The sequence below is a fragment of the Brienomyrus brachyistius genome, chromosome 19, assembly GCF_023856365.1.
Source record: "Brienomyrus brachyistius isolate T26 chromosome 19, BBRACH_0.4, whole genome shotgun sequence".
Taxonomy (NCBI): Eukaryota; Metazoa; Chordata; class Actinopteri; order Osteoglossiformes; family Mormyridae; genus Brienomyrus; species Brienomyrus brachyistius.
The window spans coordinates 6208697-6228985 of NC_064551.1; the positions used below are offsets into that span (position 1 = coordinate 6208697).

General features: G+C 42.0%; 1 protein-coding gene across 2 annotated transcripts; it reads right to left on the reverse strand.

Moving 5' to 3' along the window:
- Positions 1–607: 607 nt before the first annotated feature.
- Positions 608–14086, reverse strand: scara3 (scavenger receptor class A, member 3). Of its 2 annotated transcripts, none has more exons than XM_048986309.1 (8): positions 13836–14086; positions 13595–13706; positions 8907–8942; positions 8102–8143; positions 7441–7560; positions 4543–4623; positions 2872–3915; positions 608–2380 (listed from the first exon to the last, which is right to left on the reverse strand). In XM_048986309.1, the coding sequence occupies exons 2-8, from the start codon at positions 13599–13601 to the stop codon at positions 1917–1919; spliced, it is 1794 nt and encodes a 597-aa protein (XP_048842266.1). In that variant the 5' UTR covers positions 13602–13706; positions 13836–14086; the 3' UTR covers positions 608–1916. The 2 variants fall into 2 exon arrangements, with proteins under 2 accessions (XP_048842266.1, XP_048842265.1); XM_048986308.1 differs by having other exon boundaries at positions 8102–8146.
- Between the last annotated feature and the right edge of the window lie 6203 nt (positions 14087–20289).

The window sequence follows — 20289 nt, forward strand, 5'->3', positions numbered from 1 at the left end:
GTGACACTGGAGATGTAATGTTAGAGTTGTATCTTTGTACCATTTTCTGTCAGGCTACTTTGTATCTATTTGCTTACAGTGAAACAAGCAATAGACTCCAGTGCTAAAAGAAAACTGGGCAGAACACTGTCTCAATGTCAAATCGTCCATTACAACCGGACAGGGGCAACTTTGTGTACGCTGACAACTCTCGCTAAAAACATTCAAAGAACAGGAATGTTTTTATAATTTTAATTATCTTACTATGTTAGTGTCATGCCCGGCTCGTCCGCTCCTCCTGTGCCACGCCCCCTGATTACCCACGTGTTTTCTCCCAATTGTACCCAGCTGTGTCTAGTTAATTTGCTCAGTCCTGTGTATTGCAGTCCGTGTCTTACCTGAGTCCATTGTCTGTCATTGATGTTAGTCAGTGTCTGATGTCTCCTTCCCCGATTCCTGTGAATAAATCCCCGTTTACCCCGAGTACTGCCTGCCTAGCCTACTTTCGGCCCGCTCGATCCGCACGATCGCCGCTCGCTGCCGTACCGATCGTGACAGTTAGATCCTTAAATGTAACTTGTGTGACTTTTCTTGCATTAGGAAATAAAGGTAAAATAGGCAAAATATAAATATGTCATTGTTCTTTTATTTAAGAATAGTGCATTGTGATATAATGTAAACCCAAATTGTCACTTTGCATTCACAGAGGTGCTTTTACAAACCCTACTGGCCATCCTCATGATTATTTACCATGACTTTACACACAAATTCATTCCTAATCACTCTCCACAATTTACACCTGTTACAGTTCTCCCTTTATTCACACCGTTAATGGTGGTGACAGGTTCACTGAGGTTGCCTGTTATTCATAAATGCTGCGAACGGAAGCCATGTGTCTGAGCGATTGCACTTGCACGCGCTTAGCTAAGGCAGTGGTACGTACACGGTGAGTAATAGAGAAAAGCTTCATGTGACTATATAACAAAGTAATAGTCTCACATTAGGAATAACTAATCTTACTGAAGATCCTGTCTGACGATAAAAAAATAACTCAGGATGTCTGCCATTTAAGCAGCTGATATTTGTAATATAAAGTACGTTACAGAGGAGGGAGTGTAAATGGCCTTTCTGTGATATGATTAATGACACTGTCATAATAGGCGATGTACATACACTGGCTGATGTAACCTCTATTTTACTGTAAACACATTGTAACCATAAGGTCACCAGCACGACGGCTAATCAAAATTTAAATTACAAAGAGCACCGTAAAATGTTAAAAAGTGATATAAGGAGGGAAAACATATAAAAACTAACAAGCTGTTTTAACATTTCGGTGTTGCTTTCTTGGTAAATGTCAATACATAACGCATAACAATGCCCATCTTATATACAGAATATTTATAACAATTACTACAGAACGTATTCCACACTATAAGTGGCTTTAGCGGGTTTTCAATGAAGGCGTTATATTGACATATATTCTTATGTCACTGTCACACAGCTAAATCATTTTACTGTCTTGTGCTTTGTACCCAGTTTATGACAGCTGTCATTAAGTGGCATGATATGTTATTACAGACAATGTATTAAATGTATTATTATAATGGAATTAAATACTGTTACCAGTCTAATTTTATGTACAGTTAGTGAATTCGTACATGGTAATTTCCACACAAATGTGCTTCATTCTGCCATTGGTCGGACGTGATTGCCTCGTTTAGCATTGCCTCGTGTTTGAAGCATCATTCGAGGTTGTCTTTTAGATCCCTTTCGTGCTAAGCGAGAGGACAGCCTGCACTGTCTATGGTCCCATTTACGCACCTGAACACTAGGGTTACTTTGGGTAAGAAAAGAGAGATGCCAGGTGATCTGTTCATCCTCATGATGATCTATTAGGAGATGCCACTTACTACCCTTCGAGTGTGGAGGGTCATTTACAGCGGGTTCTTGCTTGAATACATAGGACCAGCATTCCCCGGAGCACCAGGTGGACCAGGCGGGCCCGGAAGACCAAATGGACCAGGCAGGCCCGGATCCCCCTTGGGGCCACTGACGCCATGGAAACCTGCGGGACCTTTCTGCCCCTTTGCTCCAGTGGAACCTTTAGGGCCTAACAGTCCATCCTTCCCAAGAGGCCCCATGTCACCCTTTTCTCCTTTTTCACCTTTGACCCCTGGATACCCCAGGGATCCTTTGGCACCCTTGATGCCCAAACTGCCTTTGACTCCAGCAGGCCCAGGCTCTCCAGCAGCTCCCTTGGGACCCATTAACCCTTTCTCACCTAGGGTCCCACGAGTCCCCAACAGCCCTTTGTCCCCTTTAGGGCCAGTGATCCCCCCAGGGCCTCTGGTTCCAACATCCCCCTTGTTACCCTTCGGACCTGGAGGCCCAGGCGCCCCTGTGAAATACATAGAGACGCATTGATATGGATTCAGGCACAAGATAAAAATGCTGTAAAATGTAAAACTATGTTAAACAGCTAAATCATAGTGTTTTTATAGTACTGGACGAAAGTCTGAGGCAGTCACAGAAAATGATGTTCAAATGATCTTCATGTTAGTATAAAACGATGATGTCATCCTTGTCATTCTAAGGGTGTTAGATTAGCCATTTCAAAACCTCTCCTAATGCCACTCCAGAATTTGCAGAAACCATGAAATATTAGTATTTGTACAAGTATTTGTTGACTCGACCACTATCATACCATGTGTGGTTACCCGATACCAAGTTGAGGTATCTAAAGTAGTCATATATTCATTTAAATACCATTTTTCTGATTAATACAAATATTATTGTCTTTATCCCAAGTTCACAGCCCCTGACCTATGGCAAGGAGTTTGCAATATGTTATGTGTTATGTACAAAGGACCGCAAATTTTAGATCAATACCTTTCAAAATGGTGAAGTTCTTGATGAGCTGATCATGCTTGACATCAACCAGCTTCATTTCTTCCATCAGCATGGAGAAGTTCCTCACATCCACATCCATACGTATACTGAGATACATATACTGTTGCCTCAGTGTGTCAGCAACGTGCATGAGAAGCAAGGCTGTATTGTTCAGATTGTGTAGGTCTTCTGTGTAGCTGCTGAGTCTGGACTGGCAAGAAGTGCTTTCAATGTTGATATACTTGTACATGCTTTGTACATGGTTGACTGTGGCATTGATGCTAGATGATATTGTATCAATTTCCATTTCGATTGAGTTCATTCTGGTTTCCAGAGTCCCAAACCTTTCTCTGGTTCGGTTTTCGTAATACTTGGTGTGATAGTGAAGGTCGTGCATATTTTCCTCATGTTCGTCCATGAATGATGTCACGTTGTCCATTTGCATCTGCAGGTTCATCACCTGCAGAGTGAGGTCATGGACCATTTCTGAGCTCATGCTGATCCTTTGGTGCGTGGAAGAAATTCCATTCTGGATGCTTCTTATTGACTGGCTTGTGGTACTGGAGTTGGACTTGATTGCTCCCAGAACCTTGCTGTAGTTCTGCCATTCTGTTGTCAGTTTTTGCAAAAGCAGGGTCTCCTCATCTGCCTTTCTCTTAAGAGTTTCAATCCACTGCTTGCTAAGCAGTGCTGTGGTGTTGACTTGTTGAACTGTTGCTTTAAGATCATATTGGTCTTCAATGAAAGACTTCATAGCTTCGTCAGTTTCGGTAATGACTACCTGCCAGCCATTTACCAGACCCAAGTAGCTCTCCAGCGACTGATTCACGAGCCTCATGCCCATGGAATAATTCTGCATGTCACGTGTCATCCTATTGTTAGACAGCAAAAGAGTTTGCTGAGTGTCTTTAGTCTGGTTTAGCGCTTGCTCCTGACCGAGAATCAGTTTTTGAATATCCTCCAGCTCCCTCTTGAGCTTGCTGATCTCTTCCCCGAAACGGGTGCCGTCAAAGAGATCTGAAACATTGCTGGCAGTGCTGAGATCTGCGATGGAGACAAAATGTTAACAAGCCTGATTCACACACGAGATCTGTCAAAGGAGCCGTTGCCACAAGCTAAATCTCAAACTAGCACTGCGTGGTATTGCTAAAGAAGGAAACCCCAAGAACAGAAATCCTACAGCCACTGTCAGAGTAATGGACGTCTCTCAGTGAGGTATGTCTCTCTGAGGACATCTTAGCGTAACCTGTCATGAGATATGATGGAGTGCTCTCGCTTTCATTGTCATGCTCAACTGACCTCAACGTTACACTCAACTGAAATGTTGCCTTGTTAAACAAAAACAGCCTTTCATTTTTTTCAAAAGTCAAACGTCAAAGTACCTTTTATTTTCAACTTTATATGTATTGGTGCCTGGAGTCAAACACTGAGGTGAAAAATCATTCTCGTTGTTCACAGTACAAATCAGACGTAATAAATATAACATAAATACTGAGACTTATAAACATAATATTAATATGACATTTTAATAAATGGACATTAATGTCTTGCCAAGCTTCACTGAACCTCCTATTGCCACCATTTCTGCTTAATCATATTATAAAGCTGATTTTGCCAAAAGCACCTTAGATGCCGTAACTTAACATAACATAGCATAACATGAAGTCTGACCTTGTAAACTTTCTTGTACATTCACAATTTTCTTGTTATAAAGGTTTTCTTCCTTGGATAAGTAGTCAATCTTCTGCATGACTTGTAACAGAAAAGAGTATGAGAGCAGAATTTTGATCCAACAAAACATTACCATAGAAATGTTTACATTATAATTAATATTGATGGAGATTAACAATTATACTTCATAATAAATGTTGTATCTTTGCAATTTCAGTTTTTCTTTAGAGTCATGACAGAAGCTGAAAATCTTTGAATCGAACTACATAGTGTGTTAAAAGATTCAGGTTTCCATACAGTAGTAATGTACATTTTTATTAAAGTATATTTGTAACTCAAACAGGGGTGGCATGGTGGTGCAGTGGTTAGCACTGTCGCCTCACACCTGTGTGACCTGGGTTTGAGTCCCCGCCTGGGTCACATATGTGTGGAGTTGGCATGTTCTCCCCATGTCGTCGTGGGGTTTCCTGTGGGTCCTGCGGTTTCCCCCCACAGTCAAAAAACATACTGAGACTAATTGGAGTTGCTAAACTGGTGTGCATGTGTGAGTGACTGGTGTGTGAGTGTGCCCTGCGATGGGCTGGCCCCCCATCCTGGGTTGTTCCCTGCCTCGTGCCCATTGCTTCTGGGATAGGCTCCGGACCCCCCCACGACCCAGTAGGATAAGCGGTTTGGAAAATGGATGGATGGATGTAACTCAACCCAGACACTAAAGCTGTTTGCAAGAAGATAATGACAGGACTTTTTTTAAAAAAAAAAAAAGGTATTTGCATATGTAATATTCTGAAAATTAGCAAATTTGTTATGAACATATGGATTAAGGTAGGCATAATTGTTTATAACTGATTATAACTGTCATCGACATAAAATTAGAGGTGAATAGTTCAGGTCCAGACAGTAAAAATCCAGGCCGAGATTTCGTTTCAACCAGTCAGTTGATTATAAAGAATCACAGTCACAGAGTACTCAACTGGCTGGTTCAAACAAAATCTTGATCTGGATTTTTTACTTTCTGAATCTGAACTATCCACCTCTCCTTATAACAGTTACACTATATGAACAAAAGTTTTGGGACACATGCAGTCAGGTTTACAAACACTTGTGAAAGAATGTGTCGTTCTGAAGAGATCAGTGAATTCAAGCGTGGTGCTGTCATAGCAGTGAAAATGTGGAGTGACAAATCACGCTTCTCTGTCTAGCGGTCTGATGGACGAGTCTGGGTTTGGCAAATGCCAGGAGAACATTATCTGCCTGACTGCATTGTGCCAACTGTAAAGTTTGGTGGAGGAGGGATAATGGTATGGGGTTGTTTTCAGGGGAAACCAGTGAAGGGAACTCTTAATGCTTCAGCATACCAAGACATTCTGGACAAACCTATGCTTCCAACTTTGTGGGAACAATTTGGGGATTGAAGGCCCTTTTCTATTCCAGCATGACTGTGCCCCAGTGCACAAAGCAATGTCCATAAAGACACTGTTGGGTGAGTTTGGTGTGGAAGAACTCGACTGGGTACGTCCATATTGATGCCTAAGGATTTTGAATGGCGTCTCATAAAAGTTCCTCTAGGTGTAATGGACAGTTGTCCCAATACTTTTATCTATAAAGTGCAAGTGTATAGCCAACTTATTTAATTGAATGAATTTAATTTAATATTATATGATCCAATCACCATATGAATAGAATGTTGAACATATGTCCATTCATTTTCCAGTGCTCATCCAGTACAGGATTGTGGAGACCTTGGAGTCTGTTCTATGCAGCACAGGGAAATAATGCAGGCAGCATCCTAAACTGCATACAACACAACCAGTACAACGGGTGGTTTAGAGTGGCTCATCTGACTGGATGTATTTAGATTGCAGGAGGAATTCTGCCTCCATACAGAGCTGGGTTAGGGTTCAAACCCCAACCCCTGGTGGTGGGGAAGGTAAGAGGCGTGGATACCCTCTGTGCCACCAGGCTGCCCAGTACATGGGCCCATCATGTGAAATTCCAGCAAGCTCATGGGCGATTCCAGGGCTTTTTAAAAAGAGGGATCATAATTCTTACAAAGGGGCGGGCAACCTTATCATTAGCCAATGATATGTTTTGAATTAGTGAGTGACAGGGGAGACCACTGCCCCGGTGACACTCCACCATGCAGACCTCAAAACAATAAATGATTACGGGACATAAAATACAGAATGTATCGTTTGTGGAGCTTCTTAACTTAACATTTCCAAGGCTGCAGCGCTGTTGGATTGCAATTGTAATCGCAGCCACACTTCTTACACAGACTTGTCACTACATTATTACGTTTCTTTACAGATTTGTCCCTGTTGAGGAGCCCCACACGCTTGTAAACAGGAAATTACAGTTTAAATATGGAAAATGTCTCGTGATATATAAGACTAAGAAGTGGCTATGCAAGACACAAGAAGCAGAATGGCCGAGAAACTCAAAGTGTATGCAAACCTTTCCCCCCTTTTGCAGTATTCCTCCTAAGTGATGTATACCTACAGTATGAAGCATAAGTAACGGAACAGGAATGAAAGGAGCACCAAAATTCTGCTGCGCATCATGTACGATAAATACCGGCCAGCTCCATCCTGGTGCCTTGCTTTTTCTCTAAACTGCGAGTTCATTGTCATGTATGTATGTGTATTTATTTAAATCTGAAATATGTGGCACAAAACCACCCAAAGAAGTGCCAAAGGAGGCAATCCGTTTGGGATCTTTAAAATGCATTTCAAATGTTATTGAATTTTCCTTCCTGGAACTTGTGTAACACTGGAATAAACAAAGGTTTGACGGCGCAGTCTGACAGCGGTCACTGAACCGCATTCCCCGTTGCATTTGTAGCTGCGGGTGGGCCGCAGCCATGTCTCACGGCGGTCAATCCCCCCCGGGCGCACTCACCCAGTGACGCCAGCACGGTGACAGCGAGGGCAAGGAAAGCGAAAAATGCGTATAGCGCTTTGACAGTCACACTGAGAGAATGCTTCTGCTGGCACTTAATGCAGCCGCCCCGGGTCCTTCCTGTAAACACAACAAGGCTTACTCTCCACACCATGTCTATGCCAAGGGGCCGAGAAAAATAAAAACATAATTCATTTATCTTGGAAGCTTTGGATAGATTTACCTTAGTGGGAAAGTAAGCATACATTTTTAAGAACTTCATTTCCATATTACAATAGGTAGCGGGCTTACTATGCTAACGAATGCGTAGCAGAGAAATGAAGTCTTTTGCTATGAACCCAAACATAAAATGTCTGAATGTAAAGTTCTGTCATCTTTACAAAACTACTGAAGAAGCGTATTCAACGACGCACATACAAGAATTACAATGTGCTGGAATCCATCAGCTATTACACCACGTAGGACTGCATCTGACAATGTTCTGACCAGCTTAATTCTGACCACACAATGGGTCAGTTCTGGGCCTCAGTTTTTGTCTTTCCCTGTTCAGCTCCATTGTTTTACTTCTCGTTCCCACATTTCAAGGTTATTTTATCCTACAAATATTTCAGGCTTTGAGCTGTTTCTGACCCAGAGACTGACACGATTTAATGAACCTCACCTCTAAATGGAGGCATCTCCTCTTCTTCTCCTGCCAGATCTTCTTCTGAAACGCAAGAAGTGGGAAAAAAAAAATTTGGTATCACTTTGCTTAAAGTTGTTTGTCAGGGTTGGTGCCCGTCCGTCTCTGTCCTATGTGTGATGTCCTCGTTTGGCCAGCAGGGGTTGCTGGCCATCCCTTTCCCTCATCTGTCTTGTAGCCCCTTAACCTAGTGTTGCCTCCCTGTTTCTTTGGGGTGTTGTATAGGTCTATGGGTTGAGTGTGCAGTTTGGAGACTGTTCCCTCTGGTCATGGGTTTGAAGCTGGCTGCAGAACAGCCTTATCTGTTATATTTCATTTGTGGTATTTTGTTTCCTAGTTTCTATTATTAATTGTTTCCCTGCTTTAGGTTTACTCCATTTCTGTCATGATTTATCATTCCTGTGTATTCTTATGGTCCTAGTGCTTCTTAGTATAGTTATCCTAGTGTTTTGCTATGTTTCTTAGTCTTGGACTGTTTTATTTGTGTTTTTGTGTAGATATTAATTTGTCAATGTACATTGTACATGGGGTTAGGGTTACCCAAACCTAACCCTAATCCTAACCTTTACCCTAACCCTAATCCTAACCCTTACCCTAACCTTAATCCTAACCTTAACCCTAACCCATTTTTTTCACTGAAGAAAACTTGAGTATGATAAACACATAAAATAAATCCCCGTTTTGTATGATATGATGTAATGATGGACTATAAATCTTTATCATTGAGCTGTGGTGTGTAAAACAAGTGTTAAAAAAAACTTTAAAAAGCAAAATATTTATGCACCTTTGAACAGCTGATTTTCATATCCACAATGGCTCTCTGAAAAGCAAAAATAAAATAATGGTGATTGGAAGGAGAAACGGAGAAAGCCAGTGCTTTTATACTGGGAGAATGTGATCTGCGCTTCGCAAACACTCAAACAGACATCCTACTGTATTACTCAGATCATAAATCACCAGATTTGCAGACTGTTAAGGTAATAGCATCCCACTGCACACCATTTCCAAGCCAATCAAAGCATCAGACTGAAGCTTGTTTTTTAGCATTTCGCACAAGTACTTATTTACTCACTTTATTGATCTTGCTGTTTCAAACCAAGTGTGTTGTTCACTGAGCTGTAGCTCACGTTACTGCTGTGAAACCTTATCATTGTGAGCGTAGCAACAAAGACGGAAAAGCTCATCGGTGTCAGGCATACATTCCGGGCGCAGATGTAAGTAAAGCCAGGGCTCTGCTTAGCAGATTGCTCTCCTCCCAACCGCGTGAGTGGGGCTTGAATTGGGATTTTCTGCCACAGAGCAAATGCAAGAACACACAGTGCACAGGACTAAATAAACACAACTGCGTGATGCAAGAGCTGGACTGATGCTAAACTCGCGTTTTGATTTCTCCACAGATGTGTACTGTAACCGGAGAAATTAGATCAGCATTGCTTCCTTGTCTTGTATAGATCACACCAGTGATGTAGGCTTCTCATAATGGGCCCCAATGCAAGACTTTTCTTTTTTTTTTGGGGGGGGGGGGGGGGGGGGGCTCCTTACTTCCAAACACATGTCCATGTACACAAACAAGGCCTTTGACCCATAATAGCTAAATGTTGCATATGTGCCATGTATCCATGAAATATCGTTAAGACGTACAATATGAATATGAACAATTAAATATTGGACACTCTGAGCAAGACAGATTTGCCAACAAGGGTATATATATATATATATATATATATATATATATATTGTTGTGATTCCTATGGTTTATAATGCAATGTAACATGCTTTGTTAATTTAAGCTGACACATGAATAGCCTTCTAGGGCCCCAATTTCTGTGGGCCTCACTGCAGCTGTACTGCCTATAGTTCTGCCAGTTGATCGTGCCAATATTGGTCTAGTAGCTTTTCCCTAAATACACCAACCTGGCACGTCTAGGTTCAAATGATTGTACACTAACTGACTTGAGTTACACAAATAGTTTGTTCAGTCAGGCCCATTGTTCCATCGCTATTGTAATGTTTGGCCTAACGGTTTATTCACCCAAAGGCTGTTAGGAACAGAATATGCCCCGAAGAGCCTAGTAATATTTTGAAGTGTTTTCCCGCTGAAGCTTAGACAGGGATTTTTAATTTCGCTTACATTTGTATTTATACTGATCATTACGATTCAGTTATTCCCATAGCCAACGAATGTATCCATGACAACTGAAATTTCATTATATTCATGACTTGCAGTGCTTATAATACACAGGGGAGGAAACTGGATAAAAACGCTTAAACCTGGGTACTTAGGTCGAGACTCTAAAATATAGCATTTTGGGGGAGCAGAGACACATGAATTTGTGTTACAAGTGTGACCCGTGAACCACTGCAGCCACATTGCCAAGCCTTGTTCGCACGTAGGCATTTGATTGGTCAATAAACAGGCCAACGGTCACTCGCAGGGAAAATGAAAGGGCTGCCCGTATACCTTTACTGCAGTGTCGTGATGGCATGTAATTTAATGTTGAAAGGAGGGGGGCGTGTTTATGTGCAATCATGGAAGGACTAAAGTCAGAGGCTGGGGCGGGGGGGGGGGGGGGGGCTGAGGTCTGCGTTATGCTAAGCGTGACGGGGCTGCGGAATGTTCAGTTTTATGCCCCCACAGCTGCTGACGGTCTAGGGTTTTACTTTTCCCAGTCAGAAATGCAGGTGACTCCCTGAAAATAGGTCAGAGGCAGGATTTCTGTCCAGACAGTAAAGGAGCGACTTCTCACTGCCTGTCTGCTTCTGAGGCTGGTCAAGGAATTTATCCAGGAAAGTGTTTTTTTTTTTTAGTCCCTCTGTAGTTCCTACTTCTCCTTGCATTTCAGAAGACGATCCATCCAGCAACTTTAGCACATAAATGAAAAGTAAACAAATAAAGAAAATAAAAAGGCTCATTAAAATTGTCTGACAATTCTTGCCAAAATCCAGCCTTTGGTTACACTTGCAGGCACATTTGTCACATAAATAGTCTAAACATCTACGTATGTTCCCGCTAGCGATGGATCCAAGAATTCACGTCAAGCACATGGTCGGAGTTTCTGTGGAACGCTGGTTTCAGGATGAGGGGCAAACAACAAGCGATGGAAGGAGTACAAAAATGTAATCCGAACATGGGTGTTTGATTTGGATTATATGCATTTCTATGTAAATATGACAGGAGTATAGATTATATATAGATTATATATAGAGTATAGAGTATAGAAAACAGATAATCTGTTTTCTTCCCCATCTGCTTCACTGTGATTGGCTTAAGAAGAAAACAGGAACTAAACTGTGTTAAAACACCCTTGTAAGCACATTACACTATGCAATTATGTTTTGGGTCCACTTCGACCTGGGAAAGATGGCCGTAACTATATCCATATGTACACCCCTGTAGATACTATAATGCAAATATTTTTTGTTCTGTCATGTACATTTTCCACTTGAAGGGGGACAAGCTAAACAAAGCAAATATTATTTTAGCTATTTGACTGTCTATTGTTCCAGTACATCGTTTTTTTATTATTGTTTAGTTTGGATTAGCATATGCTAGTTCTGGATTTGCTTCACATTTTATACTACAGCTAGTGTAAAAGTGTTGAAGTCAGTATGAAGTATATAATACAGCAATTTAAAGATTAAACCCCAGCCTGGATAAGCGATTAAAAGATGGATGGAATTTGGAGATTTCGAGGGTATTTGGTGATGTAGTTCACACTGCTCAAGGAGAGACTCAAACCACAGCTTAGCGTTCGGTTATACCCTGCCAAGCCCTAATGATGTGACCTTAAAAAATTAATCCGGTGCTACAGAGGTCATAAAGTTACTGTTTTTTCAACTAATGGAAGGGACAGTCTTTTGATGGCTTTAATACCATTAAAAGGGGCTCATATTTACAATTACAGCAGAAGTGGTCCATTATGTGTCTTTAAAGAAATTAGGCCCTTATGTTTTTTCTGTGCAAGCTGTTCAGTGTCGAAATAGGCAATTAACTCCTGACAAGTTAAGCAAAAACAATGATTTTCCTTTTCAGTTTTCCAAACTGTTTAGCTTTCGATTCAGTTTTGGATGTAGCTTTCAAAGCATCATGGGAGTATTTTGTTTTTGTCCAGTGAAAGCACGTACATGCTGCCAGGTGATTAGCGATCGAGTCCACCGAGGCAGATAACAGAACGCTTACACACTGTATAACAGTGAAATTGATCTGAAAACAGCAGAACTATTTCGGCGTATGTAAAAATAAGTAAATAAATTCAAGTTCACCCTTTAAAGGTCATCCAACTAATATGTGTTTTTCGAAGTTGAACACATTCAAACTTCCAAAAATCCTGTTGGAAGCAAGAACCTTGCAAGGCCTGCAACACAAGCCAAGTGAAAGCAGCCATATTCAGTACTGAGGCCTTCAGCTGTAAAGACATCCAACATTTTCATGTGAACCACCCAAGAATGTGGGGATCCACTGAGTGCTGGAAATTCTGGAAATGTGTAGATGTAGAGTTGAGATACAAAAAAAAATCATGTTGCGTTTTGTGGTCAAGTGGTAGAATCTGAATAATGATGATCATCCCTCATGCGAAGGCCTTTGAGTATGACATGCAGTCATGCATTTGTAGAGCTGACAAAAAAGTGTTTCCCATTTCCACTCATTTTCCCAGAAATGAATGTTTACAGATTTTTCAGCCATTCTTTCTTCATGCATGTGATACGCAACGATTTTAACAAAATCTCTCTTGGGCAAATTAAATCCAAATAGGTTCCATATTATATAACTCTGATGAAACCTTTTACTGATTGTCACAACGCAGTAGTGGGCTGGCTTGTTACGTGCACATTTTGTATTGACCCCTAACACCAGAACAGTCATGCCAGTGGAAGTTTCCGGGCTGTGGCGGTTTCTCCCATAATCACTCTCTCTTTTCGTGCTATAAGGAACCTGCAGGTCTCATCTTTCCAATTACTAGATGAACATGGAGTTTACACGTAGCAGAAATGACGCATGGAGACCCCCTACCTAAGAATGCCCCCCTCCCCCCCCCTTCATAAATACCTCTGAACTTTATGACACCCGTTCGACCAGCTCAGCTTTCTTGCTTGAGGAACTGGTGAATTTTTCTACCTCCTTAAAAGAAAGGTCGTGTTTCCTGCATTGTCAATAGAAGTCAACACTTTGGTTTCAGTTTGGTCCTTATATACGAATCCAAGAACCTAAATCCAAAGAAATCTGCCTGGTGAAACAGGGAAATTACTCAATATACCTATTTCAAAGTGAAGTAGAGGGCGTCTCACATCCAAGGACAACAAACCAACATTTTTCCTGGACTCAGAGAGGTGCAGCTTATAAAAAGATGCTGTCTGCATGTTTTTTTTGTGTGTCAATGCACTTTCAAGTTCTGTCAGTGACTTATGGCTGCGTGAAGCAGGCCAAGGCATTGACACTTCTCACAACATCAACAGAGAGGCAGTTAACCTTACCTTTCATGGTGTTGCCCCTAAACAACTTCAATGGTCAGGTAAAAGTAAACAGCAGCTCGGGCTGTAGGGCCCTCACCTCTCCACAGTACCTTCTTGACCGCGGTAAATATCCCTACAGGAAAGGCAAAAGGAAAAGCCGTTTAAAGTCCTAAGCAGCCGGGGTGTTTACGGCAAAGACATATCCGTAATTATGAGCCCCAGGCTCCTGGTGTGGCTGTCCAGAATATGAAACTGCATTCACCAAGCCGGTCCCCTCAATGTGTTTTCAGAGCTGAAGAAGTGGCTATCCCTCTGTGGATCCCGGCGTTCCCACACCAGACCACCTGCGTGCTTGACAGCCTGCGTAAACTTCAAACGTATAAAGCCCCCGTACACCTCATTCGTCAATCAGAGCAAAATACTTGAAGGCGACGTGTAACGTCAGGCACCCTCAGAGACGCTTCTTCTCTTCCATACCTCAGGAAGAAAATAATACCTCTGTCAAACCATGTGCCGTACACTGAAACAGAACATAGGGGAGGGAGTGAGGGAGGCAGGCAGGGAGGGAGGGACGCAGAGATGGCGAATGAGAGGGAGGAATGGTGAGCGAGAGAGCCTGTGCTGTTGCCAGTCAGCACTTTGGAGCTGGCTAATTGCTAACAAATGTCCATATGCATAAGGAAGGACACCTTCTCCCTCTCAATCAAAAACTACAGCTCTGAACCCACCAGCTTTTAAAAATCAGTATTAAATAATGCCATTCCGATCAGGAGAATGGCTTTCAGACAGATAAATGAACCTTTATCCATTTCCATTGCAGATTAAGTCAAATGTCCATTTCAAATAAGTACGTTATTATTGTCTTCACTGCACATATCAGATGTTGGGATTATGGGTTATGGATACCACGATCTGATATTTCACTGACATGATAACTAAGCTTAACTTCACACACTCACTGTCAGTAATCACGTACACACCACTGGTTTGGGTTAGGCATGGACCAGTATGGCTTCAATCCCAGCATCTTCTCTGCTTACATGTCTTGAATTTTGTCAAACATACATTTCTAATAAACCCAACTCAGTCCCCTTTAGTGTGTTGACACTGAAATATTGAATAAATGTGACGGTGATCTGGTTTCGATACAGCTTATTTCTTAATTTCTCATGGGTCATGTGCTTATTTTGAGCCTTTATTAATTCCATAGTTTTATGATGTTAAAACTATTTCCTTTCGTATTTGTGTTTTATTTCGCTGTCGTAAATTCATGTTTTCAAAACACAGGTAAGAGCCAAATGGAAGTTTCATCTGAATGGCATTATCACCCATGAGTCAAATGCTGTTTGTGTTATTCTGGAATATTGAACGTCATTTAAAACATTTTTGCAGATGCTATATTTAAAATGTGCTTTGGCTGTACTTTTAATATGTCTCATGTGCACGTCGAGTCGTCCCATTCATGTTCAGTCTGTTATATGGAACATTTCCATAATACTTATCAGTTGTTGACTTCTTTCACTCCAGCTTGGATGTGGTTCAAAGTGCCATTTTAAGCTTTATATAAAGTGATTTTTTGGGTAGAGTCCTTAATCCAAAACCCAGCCTACAAGTTGGACATTTCTCTTTTCAATAACAAGCATATTGAAGACAAAAATACGTGACCTGATGTTATACATGGGCGAGGAGGCAATTATGTATATCAAATATTCAGTATAAATGTATTTTCTTGGCCTGAGTACAATGCACAACTGACGAAAATGAAGGGAGACTAGAGCAAGCAGAATAATTGTAAAAATCAGTGTGGAATGACAGGATTTTAAAAGCTTGTTCAAACTACAAACGTAGCTGTCAAATTGGAGCCAAACTTGTTTTTTTTCCCCCTCACTTATCCATGCTATGCTAGCAATCCTGCTCTATTTAGGATACTGGAGCATGTGGTTCCATAGATTACAGAAAATACCAGCATACCAAGATGCTTCAAGTCCTCTCTCCATTTGGAGGGATGTCTGTAATCAATTTGTGTATTAAAAACATGAGCCAGCTTGATGTGATCAACACGCAACACCAGACAACAAGTTAAAGGAAGGTGTAGGAGAAAAGCGTTTTAAAAATCCATCCGTTAAGCTTAAGCACAGAGGCTTTATTTTAAATGGAATCAATATTTTGGCAGTAAAATAAGATGTTGGTTGGACTAATCACTGTTAGTCATATGATTCTTGCATCTTTTTTCATAGATATTAGCGTTAACAGACAATGCCCTTGATGAAAGACAGCCATGCAAATTTCCCAAGGACCAAAACAAAGAACATATGACTGTTTGCATTTTATAAAGTTGTGCTCTGACAGAGTCTTAATTACTACTGCTGAGTTAATGCTTTTGTCAGCCTTTCTGTTCCATTTGACATCAATTTGAACCAGATAAGTTCTGTTCTTAATAGTTAAAGAGTAAACCCTTTCTGTGGTTTAATCTAGCAACCTTCAGATCACACGGTTATGCCCCAAACCACATTCCCACCCATTTTTGGCAAAGATCCGTTACAGTCCCTACCCACCATTATATAGCTGATTATCTGGCTGGAATTCCACTGAATTAACTTGCAAAAGCATTGCAGAATGATGGTAATCACCTTTGTCAGACTGCACTGATTTAATCGAGGAAACAGACTAATTACTTCACCACCAGTTAAATAAAATGTAGAGATTTTGTTTTAATTCTTTTGTGATACAACGGTTTCCTTGGCAAGAAGGAAATCTTTTTTTCATATTCTGTTCAGACATCTGGAGAGATGCAAAAGATGATATAATTAATAACTTTTCTCTACAAAAGTAGGTAGGGAGATGGTTGAGTAGACTAGAATTTCAAGTGCATTCATTGTTTTTATTAGAAAAATATACTTCTGGGATTTAAATTTATGAGTTATACTTTACCTCTAAGATGAGCATTTTTCCGCTTAAGAATTTTTGGAAAACGTCCATGCTAACTGTGCCATGATAACATTTTCCAATTGGTTTGTTGTGTATCTGTGTAATCCAAAAATATAAAATGAGTGTCAGGGTGAAAGTAAGTATTTCTGTTTACTGACCCCCGACTCAGATGTATCAGTAGAAGGCTGGAGATTCGTAAATCTGACAAACATAAGACATTAACTTGATGGCCGTACCGTAGAGAAGGAACGCTAATCCTGATGACAGGGTTGTTTAAAATTAAATTACTTCAAGATGAAACCATTCTCTGCGATGCCAAACCTCAAATGCATTCCCAGCAATTGGGCCATACAGTCAAATTTAATGGGTCATCGTGAGTGACTGTTGGACCTGGCAGTGAAAACACACACAGTCATTTAAAGGTCTTTGTCAATAAAAAGCAGGAAGTATTAATCATAATATAGAAAACACTGAAGCAATGAAAACCAGTGCATTCCTAATAAAGAATGTGCTTAATAAACCAGTGCAGTCAATGCTTAATGTCAGATTCTCTTACTGAAAATGACAAACATCAGAATAAAACAAATAAAATGTAAAACTGTGCATAATTATCAATACTGCACAGATTGTGTGACCTCTGATTAGGCAGAATATACCAGGCAAACTGAAGATGAAGCAAATGAGTAGCATGCTGTCCTACTTATTTGATGTACATGTAGAATGTGTAACAAGAGAACCCTGGTTAGATGGAGATGAAAGTTCAATCAGGAGGATGAATTGTCAGCAGCCTCTGATGAGTTAAAGACGTTTATCTCTTGGTTGAAAATGAAGAAGATTATCGATAGACAGACTAGTGTCTAAAAGCCCAAATTAACATCACATAACCATGATGATGACAACTGAGACAATTGAATAAATAATGGAGAGGAGATGGGCCTCTCCTGGAGCCGACACATGGTGTCACCGATTCTGTTCATAGAGGGTCTGCCGGAGATCCGCTCGGAGTTCCTTAAGGCTCTGGATGTTGCGGGGCTGTCCTGGTTGACACGCATCTGCGGCATCGCGTGGACATCGGGGGCGGTGCCTCTGGACTGGCAGACCGGGGTGGTGGTCCCCCTCTTTAAGAAAGGGGACCGGAGGGTGTGCTCCAACAAAAGGGGGATCACACTCCTCAGCCTCCCTGGTAAGGTCTATTCGGGGGTTCTGGAGATGAGGGTCTGCCAGATTGTTGAACCTTGGATCCAGGAGGAGCAGTGTGGTTTTCGCCCTGGCCGTGGAACAGTGGACCAGCTCTATACTCTCAGCAGGGTTTTGGAGGGTTCATGGGAGTTTGCCCGACCAGTCTACATGTGCTTTGTGGATTTGGAGAAGGCATTCGACCGTGTCCCTCGGGGGGTCCTGTGCGGGGTGCTCCGGGAGAATGGGGAGCCGGGCTTCCTTTTAAGGGCGGTTCAGTCCCCGTATGACCGGTGCCAGAGCCTGGTCCACATGGGCAGCAATAAGTCGGGTTGGACTCTGTCAGGGCTGCCCTTTGTCACCGATTTTGTTCATAGTTTTTATGGACAGAATTTCTAGGCGCAGCCAGGGCATTGAGGGTGTCCGGTCATGGTGAAGAAAGAGCTGAGCCAAAAGGCGAAACTCTCGATTTACCAGTCAATCTATGTTCCTACCCTCACCTATGGTCATGAGCTGTGGGTAGTGACCGAAAGAACGAGATCGCGAGTACAAGCGGCCGAAATGAGTTTCCTCTGCAGGGTGGCTGGGCTCTCCCTTAGAGATAGGGTGAGGAGCTCGGTCATTCGGGAGGGACTCAGAGTAGAACCGCTGCTCCTCCGCATCGAGAGGAGCCAGATGAGGTGGCTCGGGCATCTGCTTAAGATGCCTCCTGGACGTCTCCCTGGTGAGATGTTCCGGGCATGTCCTACTGGGAGGAGATCCCGGGGAAGACCCAGGACATGCTGGAGGGACTATGTCTCTCGGCTGGCCTGGGAACACCTCAGGAGTCCCCCGGAGGAGCTGGATGAAGTGGCCGGGGAGAGGGAAGTCTGGGTCTCCCTGCTAAGACTGTTGCCCCTGCAACCCGACCTCGGATTAAGCGGGACATGATGGATGGATGGATGGATGGATGGAGGAGATATTTTGGATATTTTACCCTCCTTTGAATAGTCATGATCAAAAGCATAACCTGCTAGGAAATATTAAGAACATCGTTGTTTGGATGGACTGCCTTGAATCCTCAGGAGAAATTCTTCATCAGTGGCTTAAAATAGAGGAAATGTCTTTACGAATACGTCAATGCTGCGATTTAATATGACATATTTATGGAAACAGTCGACTGAATGGGTCGCCGAAAATAGAAGATTGCTTAATGCCACATAATATCAATACAGAAGGCAGCCGTGTTGCAAAGGCCCAGTGAAGCCCATCCCCTATGGTGCAGGGCTGGGGGGTTATTAGCCCACACCGTGCTTATAAACATTTGCAGCATATGCTAAATAAGTAAGTGGATGTGAATGTTCATGTAGCTGTCTTCCGAAAGTCTTTAAAATTGTTAACTGGATTCCCTGCAGCCTGAAATACCCTACATGTTGATTTTCCAAAAACCTTTACGTTCCATAGCTTGAGAGGAGCGTTCGTTATTGGGTGTACTGCCATCCAGTGGAAAAAACTGGTATTTTTTTTCTATCATTATTATTAATGTAGCCTTGCTGATGCAGAGCATTCAAACACCAAAAAGCAAAAATATCTCAATTGCACTGATTTTTGTTGATGTTAATTTAGAGGAACACGACATAATCTTGGAGAGCTCAGACATTAGCGAAACATCGTTCCCTTTTACGTTTGCAAATACTCAGCTCTGCATGGCATGTGAAGCACGTCTGCGGAAAAAGGGGTGAGTGAAGAGAGCGTGTCCAGGTTTCTGCTGAGGAGCAGCGGCCAGACAGGCGTAACCAAGGGTGACACAGGCTGTTTGCTGTAGCCCTGCAGGCTTGAAAGTCGGTTTCTCTTTGTGATTAACTTCTAACAACGGTTTTACTTACATGACGTGGAATGAAATAGTTACTGATTTTATCGTGTTTAGAGCCATGCGAGTTTCAGTCGAATGGATAAATGAACTAAATGACCGAGAAACAAAATATGTCCCCAACGGAAAGCATTCAAAATTCCTCTTTATATAAAACATCTCAGATGATTTCCACCCCTGTCTTTCAGATATTACTGCCCTACTTTTTCTCTTGCCACATCTCCTGCGGAGATGGCTATAGCTTGCATGCGTTTGCATGTTTGACATCAGGTCAGAGAAGCTCATTATACAGCCAGTTAACTGTACACGTGGTCAGAGAGCAGCAAAGCATCCAGCTGTATAAACAGATGAAGTGTTTGCAGTGAGCGTGGGCGGGTGCTATTATATTGTGTCTTGTCTTTTAGGTCTCGGGATTGTGGGTGTAAAATCCAACCGACAGCCCTGCTTCAGCGGAATATAAGACATCGATCTCTGAGCACTTTAGCTCTATCGTGTTACCGTGTGCGAGAAATCTGTGATGGACCGTCGCGAAGTTCAGGCCGCGCTCAGACACACATCCTATGCCTCCTAAAATAGTTGCTGAATCACCGTGACCCTGACTGGCCTAAGGTACTTCCTGAAAATGGATGGATCTATGGATGGATGGATGAGTCAACAGGCTGAAATGCTTTTAAAAATTACAATCTACTCACGTAAGGTGCTACAGTGTCACCTTAGTGGCTAAAATAAATAGAAAAGGAAGAGACTGGTAAGATACAGAAGA